A 13,528-nucleotide genomic window follows, 5' to 3' on the forward strand; every position below is an offset into this window, starting at 1 on the left:
GACGTGGCTCTCTTATACCCCAAACATCTCCGATAGGCATCTGAAGCAGCGGAATTTAGCAATGTAAAGCCAATAAAAGAGGCAGCTACTGGTAGAAAGTTCCTTTAGAGCATTTTAACATGGATACCATCTTCTTATTAATGTGAATTAGACTGATACCTTAGATGAGTTCATTTAGCCCAATGAGAAGTTCAGAAAAATATGACTGGAAATGTTCAATTAGTCTCCAGGTTTAGCCAAAGGATTCTATATAAAGCTAGGAATGGTGTATTAAGACTTTAAAAGCAGAGCTGAACAATTCAAATTTTCTTGAGCAAAAATATGTTCTAATGTGGTATTAGGTGCATTATTATAAGTAGCTGCCGTGTATCCAATTTTATTTAACCCCATCTCCTTTATTTTCCTGCCTAAGAACAACCTTAGTTCCCTGTGAAACATGCACTTAATTCAGAGCTGAGCTACGCCTCAAGCATATGACCATTTACAGAAAAAAAATAACCTTCTCAGGTCTTCCCTTGTACTTCTTAGTTTTATCTTTTTGTCTACAGACCACTAATTTTCTCGCACGTAAAAAGTGTGCCTTTTATCCAGATCCTTGATTTTGATTTTATATTGGACACAATGTTTGTTTGTTTGTTTTTTGTTGTCACTTTGGGGCCACCTTACTGGCTAGGTTGCTGTTTGATAATTATAAGTGAAATAAATTATATAGCTGCCGAGACATGGAACATTCTGGCAGATTTAGGATGTATCCCTAATACTTACGATGTACACTGGACATTCAAAACATAGTAGCCAAGTTAAATTGAAAGCCCATTTTTATGTTTTAAGTTTGCTAATGAAAAAGATGCAATAATTTTTTTATTCCTGCTGTCAGCTAGCTCTTTTGAAGTTGATGTGCTGTGGTGAATATATGAGTTGTGACAACAGATCCTCTTTCCTGCTGTAACCGGTCCTATTTTGTACCCACAGTTCTCCCTCATCACACTGAACAAGTTGTTACCTCCCCAAGGTTTCTCTGCATTTCCATTTACTTTGTTATCAGCAGAAAGGCTGGGGAGGCCTCTTCGGTAATGACATCGGTACGGCACACGCAGCAAGAGAGGTCAGCCTGTCAGAGCTCTAGAAACAGCAGATGGATTAGGATGAAACTGGGTGCAAAATAACTTTGATAGAGACTTTTAATGTAAACAGTTTCTCTGTCATTGCCTTTCATTGAAATCTGCCACAAAATAATAAGGGTTTGGGATGTTAAGACTATACAATGTCGCTGAATACAGTCCATACATTGTGATACTCAAACACTACAGCAATTAGAGAATGAGAAGACATTTTAATTTATTCATTAAAGATGGGAAAGTAAATAGGATAACATATAAGGTTAATAGAATAACATTGGCCTTCATATTCCCAAGATTGTGTTTCCCATTTGGCTGTATTAGCATAGAGACTAGATAAATAAGAAACTGCTTAGGGCTTGTATGATGTGATTTTTAATATGCTTGAGGCAAATTTGTGACTGCTTAGAAACCTGCATGCTAAATTTTTTTCATTGTAATTAGGTCTTCTACTTTTAGCACCAAATATTTTGACTTGTAATCTCCATATAATAGAAGGCCTTGAGCATATAGACATTTGTAGAAGAGCAGTGTTGTTATATGTTGTACTTATCACATGGTCAGTAATGACAAAAGCCTGGCTAATGTCCATTGTGCTTTATGAATTATCCAACTATAAGCATTTCAATCACAAAGCCAATGGCTCTTGTGCTTAACTTAATACTTTTGTCCTACTGATCTTAAGTCATACACTGATGACAGCATGCTGCTTGTGCCCCAAGATCCAAACAGAAACAAGAATGAGTATGATCTATTATTCAGAATAGATGACTCTCATAGATGACAAGGATGACCACAGCCTTTTCGTCCATAAAGAGTACACAGCACAGCTCTGGCTCTGTGAATAGGGTGGCAGAGGGAGTATCAGCACCTCTGGGAAGCTGGGGACCACTACGTATGGAGTTGAACTGAAGTGCTCGAAGAAAGAGGCCTCACCCTCACCATGTTTCTCTCGTTGCTTTCCTGGGGTAGAGGAAGTGGCTAAACAATGCTGGTCCTCTCTCTGCACTAATCTCTTCCCCTTTTGGTCCAAGCATATTCTTTGTCAAAGGTCCTCTCATCACCCCATTCCAGTCTCAATGCATGATGACCTGGAGGTTCCATCTTGGAATCATCAGTAAGCAAGTCCCAGGAAATGTGCCATGTATACCTAGATTTATGGGAAATTTCCAAGTCTTGACTTCAATCAAGGGTCTAGGATATACCTAGAACAATATGAACAACTTGAGTGAAGGCCATGTAATGAAACACTTTGCCAGACAGAAAATGTAAGATTTTGAAATGTATATGCTATCTTTGAAAAGTGTGCTGGGGCTTTGGTTTAGGGCTCAAGCATGCTTTACTCTGACCCTCCAAATATCTGCCCTCTGCCTGAAAAGCCAGGCAAGTGCAAATACACCAAGGTCTTTGTTCTGAGTCTAGCAGAGTCTAGCTTATTCTTAAGCAGCCATATTTAGTTTTCTATTTATCAAGAACAACGAGCATAAGGATCATAAGTACACAGAAGAGTTGTCCACATTTGAGATTAACCAAAAATTAACCATTCATATGCAAGTGGATGGGCAGACAAAAGAGGTAGGACTTTCCAAAATGTATGGGACCGTATAACCAACATTCCACATATCTAATATCCCTTTGGAACATTAGACTAAAAATCTATAAACTTGCTAAAATTTATTTCTGGTTAATGAAGGTGGTCCCAGGTACCATATTTAGACCTAAATCATATATGTGTGCATGTGTGTGTATATATTGTATATATTAAATACTCCTTTGTGTATAATAAAGAATATTAACCTTATAATGACAATGGAATCTTTACTCCAACTTCCTTGTTTCTCCTATAATGAAACTGAAGTATAAAGCCGTCTGTATTTTGTATATGGATAAAAATGGATACAGCAACGAACTATAGAAATGATCTCGGAAAGTAAAAAAAAAAAAAAAAAAACATTGGGGTGGCACCTGTGGCTCAAAGGAGTAGGGCACCGGACCCATATGTAGGAGGTGGCGGGTTCAAACCCAGCCCCAGCCAGAAACTGCAAAAAAAAAAAAAAACAAAAAATGGATACAGCATCCTCACTCAGAGTTTAAAATGCCCTAAAGGGATGGGAAGCCTGATTACAATAATGCTGAGGATAAAGGTATATCATCAGCATTTGCCTCCCATGTAGGTTTCGGAATACATACATCATTGAGTACCTACTATGTACTACAAATACTCTTCCCATTTTTTCTGGTTACACATGGTAGGGAGAAAGCTTCTACTAGGTATTAATTATGTTCTGCCAAAGACACATGTCATTTTGTGAAGGGTTCCTCCTAGCATCAGAAGCAAGAGGGCTCAGATTAGTTGGGAGAAAAAAATTGAATTTTCAAACCCACAAACCCCGGGGAATAAGTGCCACTTACAGTGGGTCCTCTGCTGGAGGGAAATAAACACCTCAAGCCTCCACTGAGATGCTGCCTCGTGTCTTCACATTGACTCGCTTAGAGACTGGTTCGTGTTAACAGATGACTTTGGTGGGTGAAACATGCTTCTTCACCAAAGACGGGACCTTTTTCATTAAGTTATCATAAACCAGAATCTCAGTTATGAAGGAAATCATCACCAGTTGACAAATGAGTCTTGCTAAAGCTTTTCTACTATGTAACTAGCAAAACAGCATGAAGAGAGCAAAGCTTTATGGATTCCATACACTCTGAATGCTATTGTCACATCATCTTTGGGCCAGATACTCACAGAGCTCCAACTGGTTGCCATATTAGTGAAATGCACGTGCAGGGACAAGCAGGACTTGCCCTGCAGCAGCTGTTCAACTGGCCATGGCAGAGTCTTGAATGGCAGGGTGGGTGAAGTTGATATGTTACCCAATAAGCAATGGGAAGGATTATGAAAATGAGAGTAATTTGATCAAAGTACAGCGTTAGGACGATTCATCTTGCAGCAGAGCAAAAAATGGGGTAAGAACAGGGAAACCACTGGAGTAGGTCAGAGGCAGTGGCCATGTTCCTGGTGTGAGGTAATAAGGATCAAGCTAGACAGTAGCTGCTAGAAGAGTGTAGTATGCACAGGTGTTACATGCCTTCTGCCAGTGGGATAAGAAACCCACCCTGTTAATGCCTCTGCAGACTTCGTCTTCTTTAGGGTGTAAACAAGAGCTTCATGTTCAGTTGCAGGATGAATTTAGATGGATGCACATAGCCTGGAGCTCAGCTCTTCCTCCAGAAACCTATTTCTCCCTCCATGAAGAGTTTATGGTTCTCTGGCACTCCTTCATCCACAGCATAGCGTTCAGACCTCTCAGATTGTCCAGCCATTCTTGATTCATTGATCTCATCAGTGTGTATTAAGTGACTATTAGATGAAAGACACAGTTCTCTCGCCAGTTTCTGCCTGTCAAAATTCTGTTCCTGCCCATGTTATATCTAGCACAGGCCTATTTCATTGGTGCATAGAAAGGAATGAATCAAATTAAAACGTGAGAACTCCAGTATTCTAAGGTTGAGGAACATCTTTGTGCTTCCTAGAAGTTCAAAGTTCAAATATAAGACGTTTCCACGTACTCTTCCGTGCACCTATCCAGAGGGTTAAAAACAGTGGGAGATGTTTTTCTAAAGACTGTAGTCCCTGGATTAAAGCCAGGCATTCAGGCAGGCATCCAGGTGTTGCAAAATGTCGAGTGGCATTTTCTCCTCTTAATCTGCCATCCTGGCTGTGTGTGCTTGCTGCCAGCTGAACCCCCTGCCTGTAGGATACAGTGTCTTTTGCTATTTTACTTATTTCAATGAAATCTATTTAAATGCTTTAATTAAACAATTCATTTTTATATTTGAGCAAGTGCTTTCAGCATGTCTCTTCAATTGATTTAAACAATTCTGTAGGTATTGATCTTAGACCATCTGAATACCCTAATGATGAGTTCATTTGCTAATAGAGGAGTTTATTTTCTGAACTGAAGCAATCGATACAATTCACCAATACATACCACTAGGTTTGGATATAACTAGGGCTCACAGAACAACCATGAGAAAAGTTTTTCTTTCTTTCTTTTTTTTTTAAAGGCAAAGCAAATCAAAGAAACAGAAAACCAATGCAATTGGTTTAATTGTTCTTCTGTTGTGTTCCTATATTGCCTAATATCCACTTATTTGGACTTATCTGAATGGCCAACTTTTCCCTTTTTATCAAGAAATATATTGTAACACCCAGCTTGGATGCATCTGCTAGTAGAATGCCAGGGAAAATCACAGAAGCAGGAAATGTAAAAGCCATATAGAGCAATTCCAATAAAATCACATTTATGCATGACTGGCAGCTTTATTATTGATTATGGAAAAAAGCAGTACCTGAATACATAGTCTTGTAAAATGAGTCCTCTGCTACACTATCTCTAGGCCATCAGAGTACTCGCTTTGACAGTTCCAACATATAGGAAACATATTGCACTGTTTGTTTTCTGTAAAGCTCAGGAGGAGGATAATGTCATAAGTCTGGATATAACTGTTCAGGACATGCTTCTTAAAAGCACAAAAAGATACTCTAAATTTTCTGTAAATACAGTATACATATGTATTGGACTAGAACAGCAATTAATGGCATATTATCACTGGGACAGAATGACTTTGTCAAAAAATTTTGAAGAAGTTTGATAATTATATAGGGAATAACTAGCAAGGTTCTAAGTCACACTTTCTCCCTAAGGAAATATGATGTCATGTGTGCCGTGGTGGATGGGACTGAAGAGACAGCCACTTTCTTTCCTTCCTTCTTTCTTTCGACCTGTGTTTTAGTGATAGCCTTACATTATACGGTTCATGTAATTCTGTATGATACCTGAGTCGCTTTAGCTTCAGTGCAGCACAAGGATTTTCTATCTAGAAGAAACAGAAATTTATTCTTATTTTTAGGAAGATAGGTTTAATGATTGAGCAACTATGAAACTGTCCTTAGCCACATCATCCCTCCTCATCCCTCCTGAGGAAATAAATTTGCTACTTGCCAGGATATCTCCAACACTACAATGCTGGTAATAAGAGAGGAATCAGTTCATAAACAATCCTTGGAGTCAGAGAAGTACCTTCACCCTGGCATGTAATTTCTCAAAATGCCACCTGTTGGAGGTGGCCTGCTTAGAATAGGATCATCAGGGCCCCACGCTCAAGGTCAAGTTTAGTAAAAAAAGTAAAGAACTTTTCCTGATGGGATGAGGTATGGAAGGAGGGACTGCTAAAAGCAGGATCACTCAGAAAATAGGAAGGAGTCATGGGAGGCTTCCTTGGACAAAGAGAGAGACACAGAGACAGAGAGAGACAGTGAGAGAGAGAGAGAGAGTTGCGAGTATCTGCACATGTACTTGTGCCCCATCTCAGGTGCCCTGACCTCTCTACCACCCATGCCCAGGAAGATTGATGAAGAGGGTGTAGTGCCCTCTCCTGCTGAGCTATGGACATGCCTGTCCACTCTAAACACAGCAACATGTTCTGCTAGTAAAGGCTTTCCACGCAGAAGCATTCTGTTCACCCCAGCCCCATGCCTGATGTGGAGGAAGAGCATAGTGGTTTCCCTAAACCTTGTTGGAATAACTGCATAGCTTTGATACTGCCACCTGACTGCTGCTCAGTAAGCCCATCAACTACCGGTCGTAAAAACCTGTGCAGCACAAAGGGCATTTTCTTAGACTACGTAAGAGCTCAGGGGAATATTGCTAACATAATATTCAGTGAAATAGGATTTCAAGACTTAAAGGCAATATGAACACAATTACGGCAAATAAAAATTTTGCCTCAGCAGCGCCTGTGGCTCAAAGGAGTAGGGCGCCGGCCCCATATGCCGGAGGTGGCGGGATCAAACCACAAAACCCGGCCAAAAACCACAAAAGAAAAAAAAAATTCGCCTTATTGCAGTTCAATTCATAATTGCCAAGTTGTGGAAGCAACCTAAGTGCCCATCAACCCATGAATGGATTAACAAACTGTGGCATATGTGTACCATGGACTATTGTTCAGCCATCAAAAAAGATGGAGACGTTACACCTTTTACATTTACCTGGATAGAGTTGAAATACGTCTTCTTAGTAAAGTATTGCGAGCATGGAAAAATAAATATCCAGTGTACTCCATACTAATCTGAAACCAATATATAAACAGTTACGTACTCACAAGTACAATAAAACACTAATATAGGCCAGTTCAAGGGCAGAGAAAAGTAGGAGGGGGGAGGGGAGAGGACGTTTGGCAGAAGGGAGGAGGGCGTGAGGTGGGATCTCACCTAATGTGCACATTACAGAGAGTGTATAACATGCCCCCTGGGTGAGGGGCTCTTCTACAAATGGAAGTTTACCCTGGAAGTGAGAACAATGTAACCGAAAAATTGTACCCTCATATTAATTTGAAAAAATAAAAAATACTCAAAAAAAAAAAAAAAAAGACCTGTATATAAATACCCGTGTGGAAAGCAGTTATAGTCAAGGTGCTCTGTGCTTCTGCAGCGTGCTGTAGTTTTCAGAGTGCTGTTGTCGATGCTGGCTACTTAAGGCTACCCTTGATATAAAAAGTGATGGGATGATTATCTTCATCTTTAAAATGAGGAAACTGAGGCACAGATGGGTTAGTGTCTTGCTAATGCAAGTGGCAAAGCTGGGACCAGAAGCCAGGGTTTTAGCATTTCTAACAGCACTCTTTCCACTTGAGACTCTTGCCTTTCCTCGCATGTAATGGGGTATACTTCTTAACATTTTTTATTTCCTTTATCATCCTTTATATACTAGAGCTTCCTCAATGGTGAGATAAATATCGTGTTAGGGAGCCATGGCACAAAATAAAGAGAATGTAGGTTTGAAAAAGCATATAGATGTTATAAATTAAAGCAGCGTGACTGTTAACTCTCTAGCCTCCATTTTCCAATCAGTTTAAATTACTTTAATGTATGTTTTTAAACTCAAAATTAGCTATAATCCCAGGATGTAACTGCCTTAATGCTTGGCGAATTGCACTATGTCATTTCCTTTTCATTTGCCTCCTTTCACAGCATATCTCACATTCTGGCACATGTATCCTGGGACTGTCTTCTCATGTCCCATCATTTCGAAAGGGGAATTCTCTCCTTTTACATTTTATGGAATAATTCTTATACCTTAAGGGCATATATTACTTGCATACAAATAATTCACTGGAAAACTTTTCTTCAAAGTTTTTTAATGTAATAATTCCTCATAGCATGACTCAAATAAATTCCCATCACAGTGAAAGTAAAGAACACAGATTGGGATCTGTGTCTCATCTGGTGGAGGTTCCCTGCCACCCTTTAGAGGTGGAAGATCATGAGCACGCAAGGGAATGGCATGAGGGCATCAGACTAGATCTGTGGGGACGTCGGAACAATCCAAACTCATTTCCAAAGGAAAGAGAAGCTCTTGGCACAGACACTTTCAATCGATAGCCAAGCAACCCAGAAAAATTAATTTGAATGAAGTTATTTTCCTATGATGACTCTATAAAAAGACATGTTTCAAAAAAACCTGGGCTCAAACATGATCATGTTCTTCCTGATCAGAGAAAAATAACTGGGTCTAATTGACAATTCTGAAAGCACAGGAAGAGAGGACGTTTACTAAAAACCTATCTCTGAATCAAAGCTAGGTTAAGCAATGTCACTTTGATTGCTTCTTTCCCTGTGTTCTGCCAGTGGCATGTTCATCCCATCACATCCATCATGCTTTAAAAGACAACCACTCGAACACAGCACCCATTAATTCATGATAACCAAAGTCTTCTAGAACAGACTTATTTGGATTCTAAATGATTGAAAAAAATAGATTCATGTGATTTGCACCATAATATGTCTTCAGCCCACTACCATATCTTATTCCAAACCAGCCAGGCTTAGAGGAAAAAAGCTGGTAAGAAAAAGGCAGATGGGAGGATGTGTGTGTGTACAGACTGGTTCCCACTGCCACAGGAGAGGTGCGTGATTAACCCTCACCCCCCCCCCACTCCATTGCCTCTCCCTTTGGCCATCTGACCTGGCAGAATCTGCACCGTGATCTGTGTTAGCATCCTCTTCACATGGACTTCACAGGGCCAGGCTTTCATATCCTAGATATATGTGAGAGGGGAGCTGGGCCAGCCAGACACATATTTCTTGTTTTCTCATTTTCACCTGTTAGCTCCTTCTCTGGTTTTTCCCTTTTCTAGCACTTGCCAAAATTCAACCTCAGACACAGATGGTGAGAAAATGATTTTTGCCTACCAAGCCAAAGAAAGTGCCCAAATATTAATAATTATTTATCTAGCAACAGAACTTGAAACTTAATAAACTAAGGCTTGGATTTCCAATGCTAGCATCTAAACGTGCAGAGTGTTTCATTTGTTTTAAACATTGCTTTTAATCACATTGAGTTGATATGCATAGAGAGCTTCAGTACGCAGAATATCACCGGTCATGTAGAATGTTAAGTCCATGGCAAGAGCAGATATTGTCTCTGTTAATAGTGCTTGCCTCTGCATTCTAATTACCTGCAGTTGTTCTCTCCTCTTTAGTCCTTCTCCACCTCCAGGATTCAGAAATATAAAGATCCCTGAAAGGATACTTTTTAAAATGGTCTGAACAACCCCAAGGTTGTCAAATGGCTGCTTCGCTGCTCTCCGTATTAAATGTTATTTCTATAGCCTGAAAAAGTCTAGAGGAGTACAAGTTTGGTTCTGATTACATAATTATGCTACAAAAATATGGAAAAAAATCATCACTAAAACCCTTCAGGTGCTTAAACAGTTTGATAGACTGTAGCCATTCTGCCATCAGCGCCCCCAGCTGTGTTGCTTAGCAACATTTTAATTCCAGAAGAATCGAAGGAGATGAAATCCCTGTGGAGAGGGAAACAGAAATAAGAGGGCTGTTGACAGATGATCTGAGTTGTTTCTTCTAATATACTGTGAAGATCACTAGCTCTTTTCATGAATGATAAATGGACTGTACACAGATCAATGGGTTCAGCAATAAACTGGAACCAGGCTCCATGTCTAAGGCGACGTGGGCCGAGAGGCCTAGAGATTTCCTCATTTCGATGATTTGGTGTGTATTTTCTTAAAGGCTCCACAGGAGGAAATTGATCTCAGTATTTGGCCATCCTTTGCCCTTTTGTGGTGTCTGCTAATAAAAATGATTTCGGAATGAACACTTTGGCCTTTCTATCGCAGTGCAAGTGTGGCCAGGTGTCAATAGTAATGTTAGGGTGAGCGGTTCCTGACCACAAATCTAAAAATCCAGGATATGCCCACGACCATTCCCTCTGCACCTGCCTCACCAGCCTGTCGCTATAACCCAGTCAGGCCCACACGGGCTGAGATAAGAGTGAAAGAAAGGGAGAGGAGGACCTAGTTGGGCACCAAAGAGCCGCTGGCATGGCTCCTCACAATGGCCGGCTGTGTTGGGATGCTGCCCTCGGAGAGGTACCCACAGCCCCCAGGCGAGGAAAATTGCTTTCTGCCTCCAGTCTGCTTATCTACAGCAGTCTGCTTCCGTTACTCCTTCTGTTTCTGAAGAGCATTTCACATTGCTTATTGTTTGGGGGAACTAGTTGTAATGATTATGCCTGCTAATGTTGTCTAACTGCATTGTTTTCTTCTGTTTACAGGCTGTTGAGAAAGCAAAACCTAGGAACAATCCTGTGAAGTAAGTTATTATTTTTTTTGGTTGGAAATGTTCATTTTAATGGATGCTGTGAATGTGAAAAAATAAGGTCATAAAAAAGACTTTGGATTTTGAAGTTAATCTCTATTCATGACAATTTAAAGACAAAAACAAAACAAGCAAAAAAAACCCTGCGATGAGCAGAGAGCAGCTTATATTTTTTGCCTGTGTTCCTGATGTGGAAATGCCCCAAGTTGTACCCAGTTTACATAAATTAATATGTGCCACCCATGAATAGCTGCCAAATGCTATTATAATCATATTCAATGCATAGTACTTCAAGCCTTTGGGTTTTGCACATGCTAAAAAGATTACATTTTTAATTGCAAACCTTGGACCTATGACAGAGACGTAAGTGACTGAAAGTGTGCCAAGTGCTTCCCAGCCACGTGGGGAGGTTTGGCACCTTGGCATCAAGGCCTCGGTATTCTGCTAATGAAAAGCTCATAAAAATATATTTAAGTAAAGGTATTTTTCTTTTTTCCTAAAAGAGAGTGATTCCCAAGGCATTTTATGGAGCACTCTTAAATCACAAGTTGCACAGCAATCTTTTAAATATAGTACATCTTAGACGTTCTGTCTTTTGCAGAAGGGAGACTTTGAAATTAAGAAGGATGTCTATCTTGTCATTTGGGTTTGTGACATCTGATTGCAGCATTACAGAGCATACTAGTCCTGGAAGCTATGTGGCTGAGGGAGGACCAGTTCTATTTGCTGGGTCATTATAGGTCTGGTAATATCACAACTCCAGGAACTCTGAGTTAATTTATTTTAGCTGACTTCCATTATAGCTGGTATCAAGTACAGAAATGGGGCGTGCACTGATTTTTAATGATTTCTGGGGGAATGCCAACAACTAGAAGGCTGCTTGGTCTTGTAAAAGTATTAACTTTTCCAAGGAACCAGAGTAGCGTTTAGCATACCATTAAATCCAAGCTCTAATACATATTTCCAAAAGGTGTTGTATACTTTGTTTTTAAATTTCACTTTTCTTAGGCCACAGAACGTTCCCTATCGGGCTGTGTAGCCTCTAGACAGGCATCTGTAGTGTGGGGGTGCATTACTTTGTGGTCCTCTGGAAGTATTTGTAGGAGCTGAGTTTGTGTCTGGTCATCCAGTTGGGGTTGAAATCTTCTCTGCAGCCTGATTTCTTTTCCGTTTGCCCTGAAGGCTCCTCCACTATAAGCCTGTGGCTGGTGAGCCTTGAGAATTATGGGATGGTGCTAATGAGGCTAAGGCCAGGACTTTAGTCCCTGGGTGAGCCATTAGTGATCGTCTTTCCCACAGTCTTACTGCACCTTTCCCTCCTGTCTGCCTGCATGCAGATGTGTGCCCCCAGTCACAAGGTGTAGGGCAAGGGCTGGAGAAATGCAAATCTTAGCCCTTGATGAGGCAAACATCTCCAAGTTCCACCCTTTTCGATAGGCAGTAGGTCCCGAGCTCCATCTTGGCATGCACAGGTCAGCCCATTGGCAACGTGGGGGGCTGCATTAAATTGTATTCTAATGGCCTGGAAGTCGGGCCAGTTTCCCTTTTGCTCCTTGTGAGAATCTGACTGTATAGTAATTGTATTTTTATGAGTTCTTGTTAATTCACAGTGCAAACTCTATCTAATGTCTAGTGCTTTAAGGAATGTTATAGAAAGAAGACAGGAAAATTAGAAGTGTCAAAGGATTATGGAGCTTTTTCACCTTGAAGTAAATTTGAACATCTTATTAGTAATAATTTTAACCTAAGTCAGAACTAACGGATAGGTGTTGAGAATTGTCTTCTAATTAAGAAATATATTGTTCCCAGCGAGAGTGTGAGTGTCCTGTTGCATTTGTGCTCACGTGCCCAAAAGCTCTATGGGCACCTGCAGATGAGAATCTTTCTCAAGACCTCAGCTTAGGGACAGAAACTCCAGAGCATGGATCAGTTACACTGCCTGATGGAAGAACAAGGTCGTGGCTTTTAAAACGTTTATATGTAATGGTCCTCTTGCCATTTCTGATGTCTTCACAGACATTTTCAGTTACAGACAATGTACTGGGACCCTAAATAAAGATTTGATGCATACTTTTTTCTGGAAGAAGGAACAAACAAGTGAAGAAATTAGACACATTCCAGGAAACAGTCCTTCCAGGAACCTGGCTTGGAGGCTTACTAAGGCTGGTGGCTCTTCTCTAGTACAGTGTCACCGTCAGGTCAGAAGGACCTGTGTGTTCTAACTGAACAAGTTGCTTAGTCTCTGTTATGTAAAACTGCTCCCACGTGGCTCTAGCTGCTTTGCCTCTGACCAGTTCCTTGTTTGAGCTTATATGCAAGAATTAACATTTGATTTTCTTTTTGACCATACGATGCAAAGTGCATACAGTGTTGCTGGAAAGTAGAGATCCAGTGGCATCATTTACAGCTGAAATATTGAAACAGATTGGTGAAGATGATCATATGTGTGGTTTGATATAGTCCTTTAGTGCACAGTTTGGAAATGGTTGGGGAAGAAAATGACAAAAAAAAATTCATGACATGTGAAAATTATATGAAATTCAAATTTCAGTATCTATAAATAAAGTTCTATTGGAACATGGCCACACTCATTCATTTCCATATTGTCTGTGGATGTTTTTGCACTACAATGATAGAGTTGAGTAGCTGCTACAGCCATAGCCTATAAAGCCAAACATTTTTACCATCTGGCCTCTTCAAGAAAGTTTGCTGACTCTAGTTGGTCAGGTAG

The 13,528-nt window shown here is 40.3% G+C and overlaps 1 protein-coding gene across 1 annotated transcript in view; it reads left to right on the forward strand.

Annotated features, from left to right (window-relative positions):
• AFF2 (ALF transcription elongation factor 2) overlaps positions 1–13,528 on the forward strand; it is a 485,141-nt gene that overhangs the window by 381,604 nt on the left and 90,009 nt on the right. Inside the window, exon 9 of the mRNA XM_053580856.1 lies at positions 10,754–10,791. Within this exon, the coding sequence (XP_053436831.1) occupies positions 10,754–10,791 (38 nt within the window). The remainder of the gene's footprint in view (positions 1–10,753; positions 10,792–13,528) is intronic.

This window comes from Nycticebus coucang, chromosome X (genome assembly GCF_027406575.1).
Source record: "Nycticebus coucang isolate mNycCou1 chromosome X, mNycCou1.pri, whole genome shotgun sequence".
NCBI classification, from domain to species: Eukaryota; Metazoa; Chordata; class Mammalia; order Primates; family Lorisidae; genus Nycticebus; species Nycticebus coucang.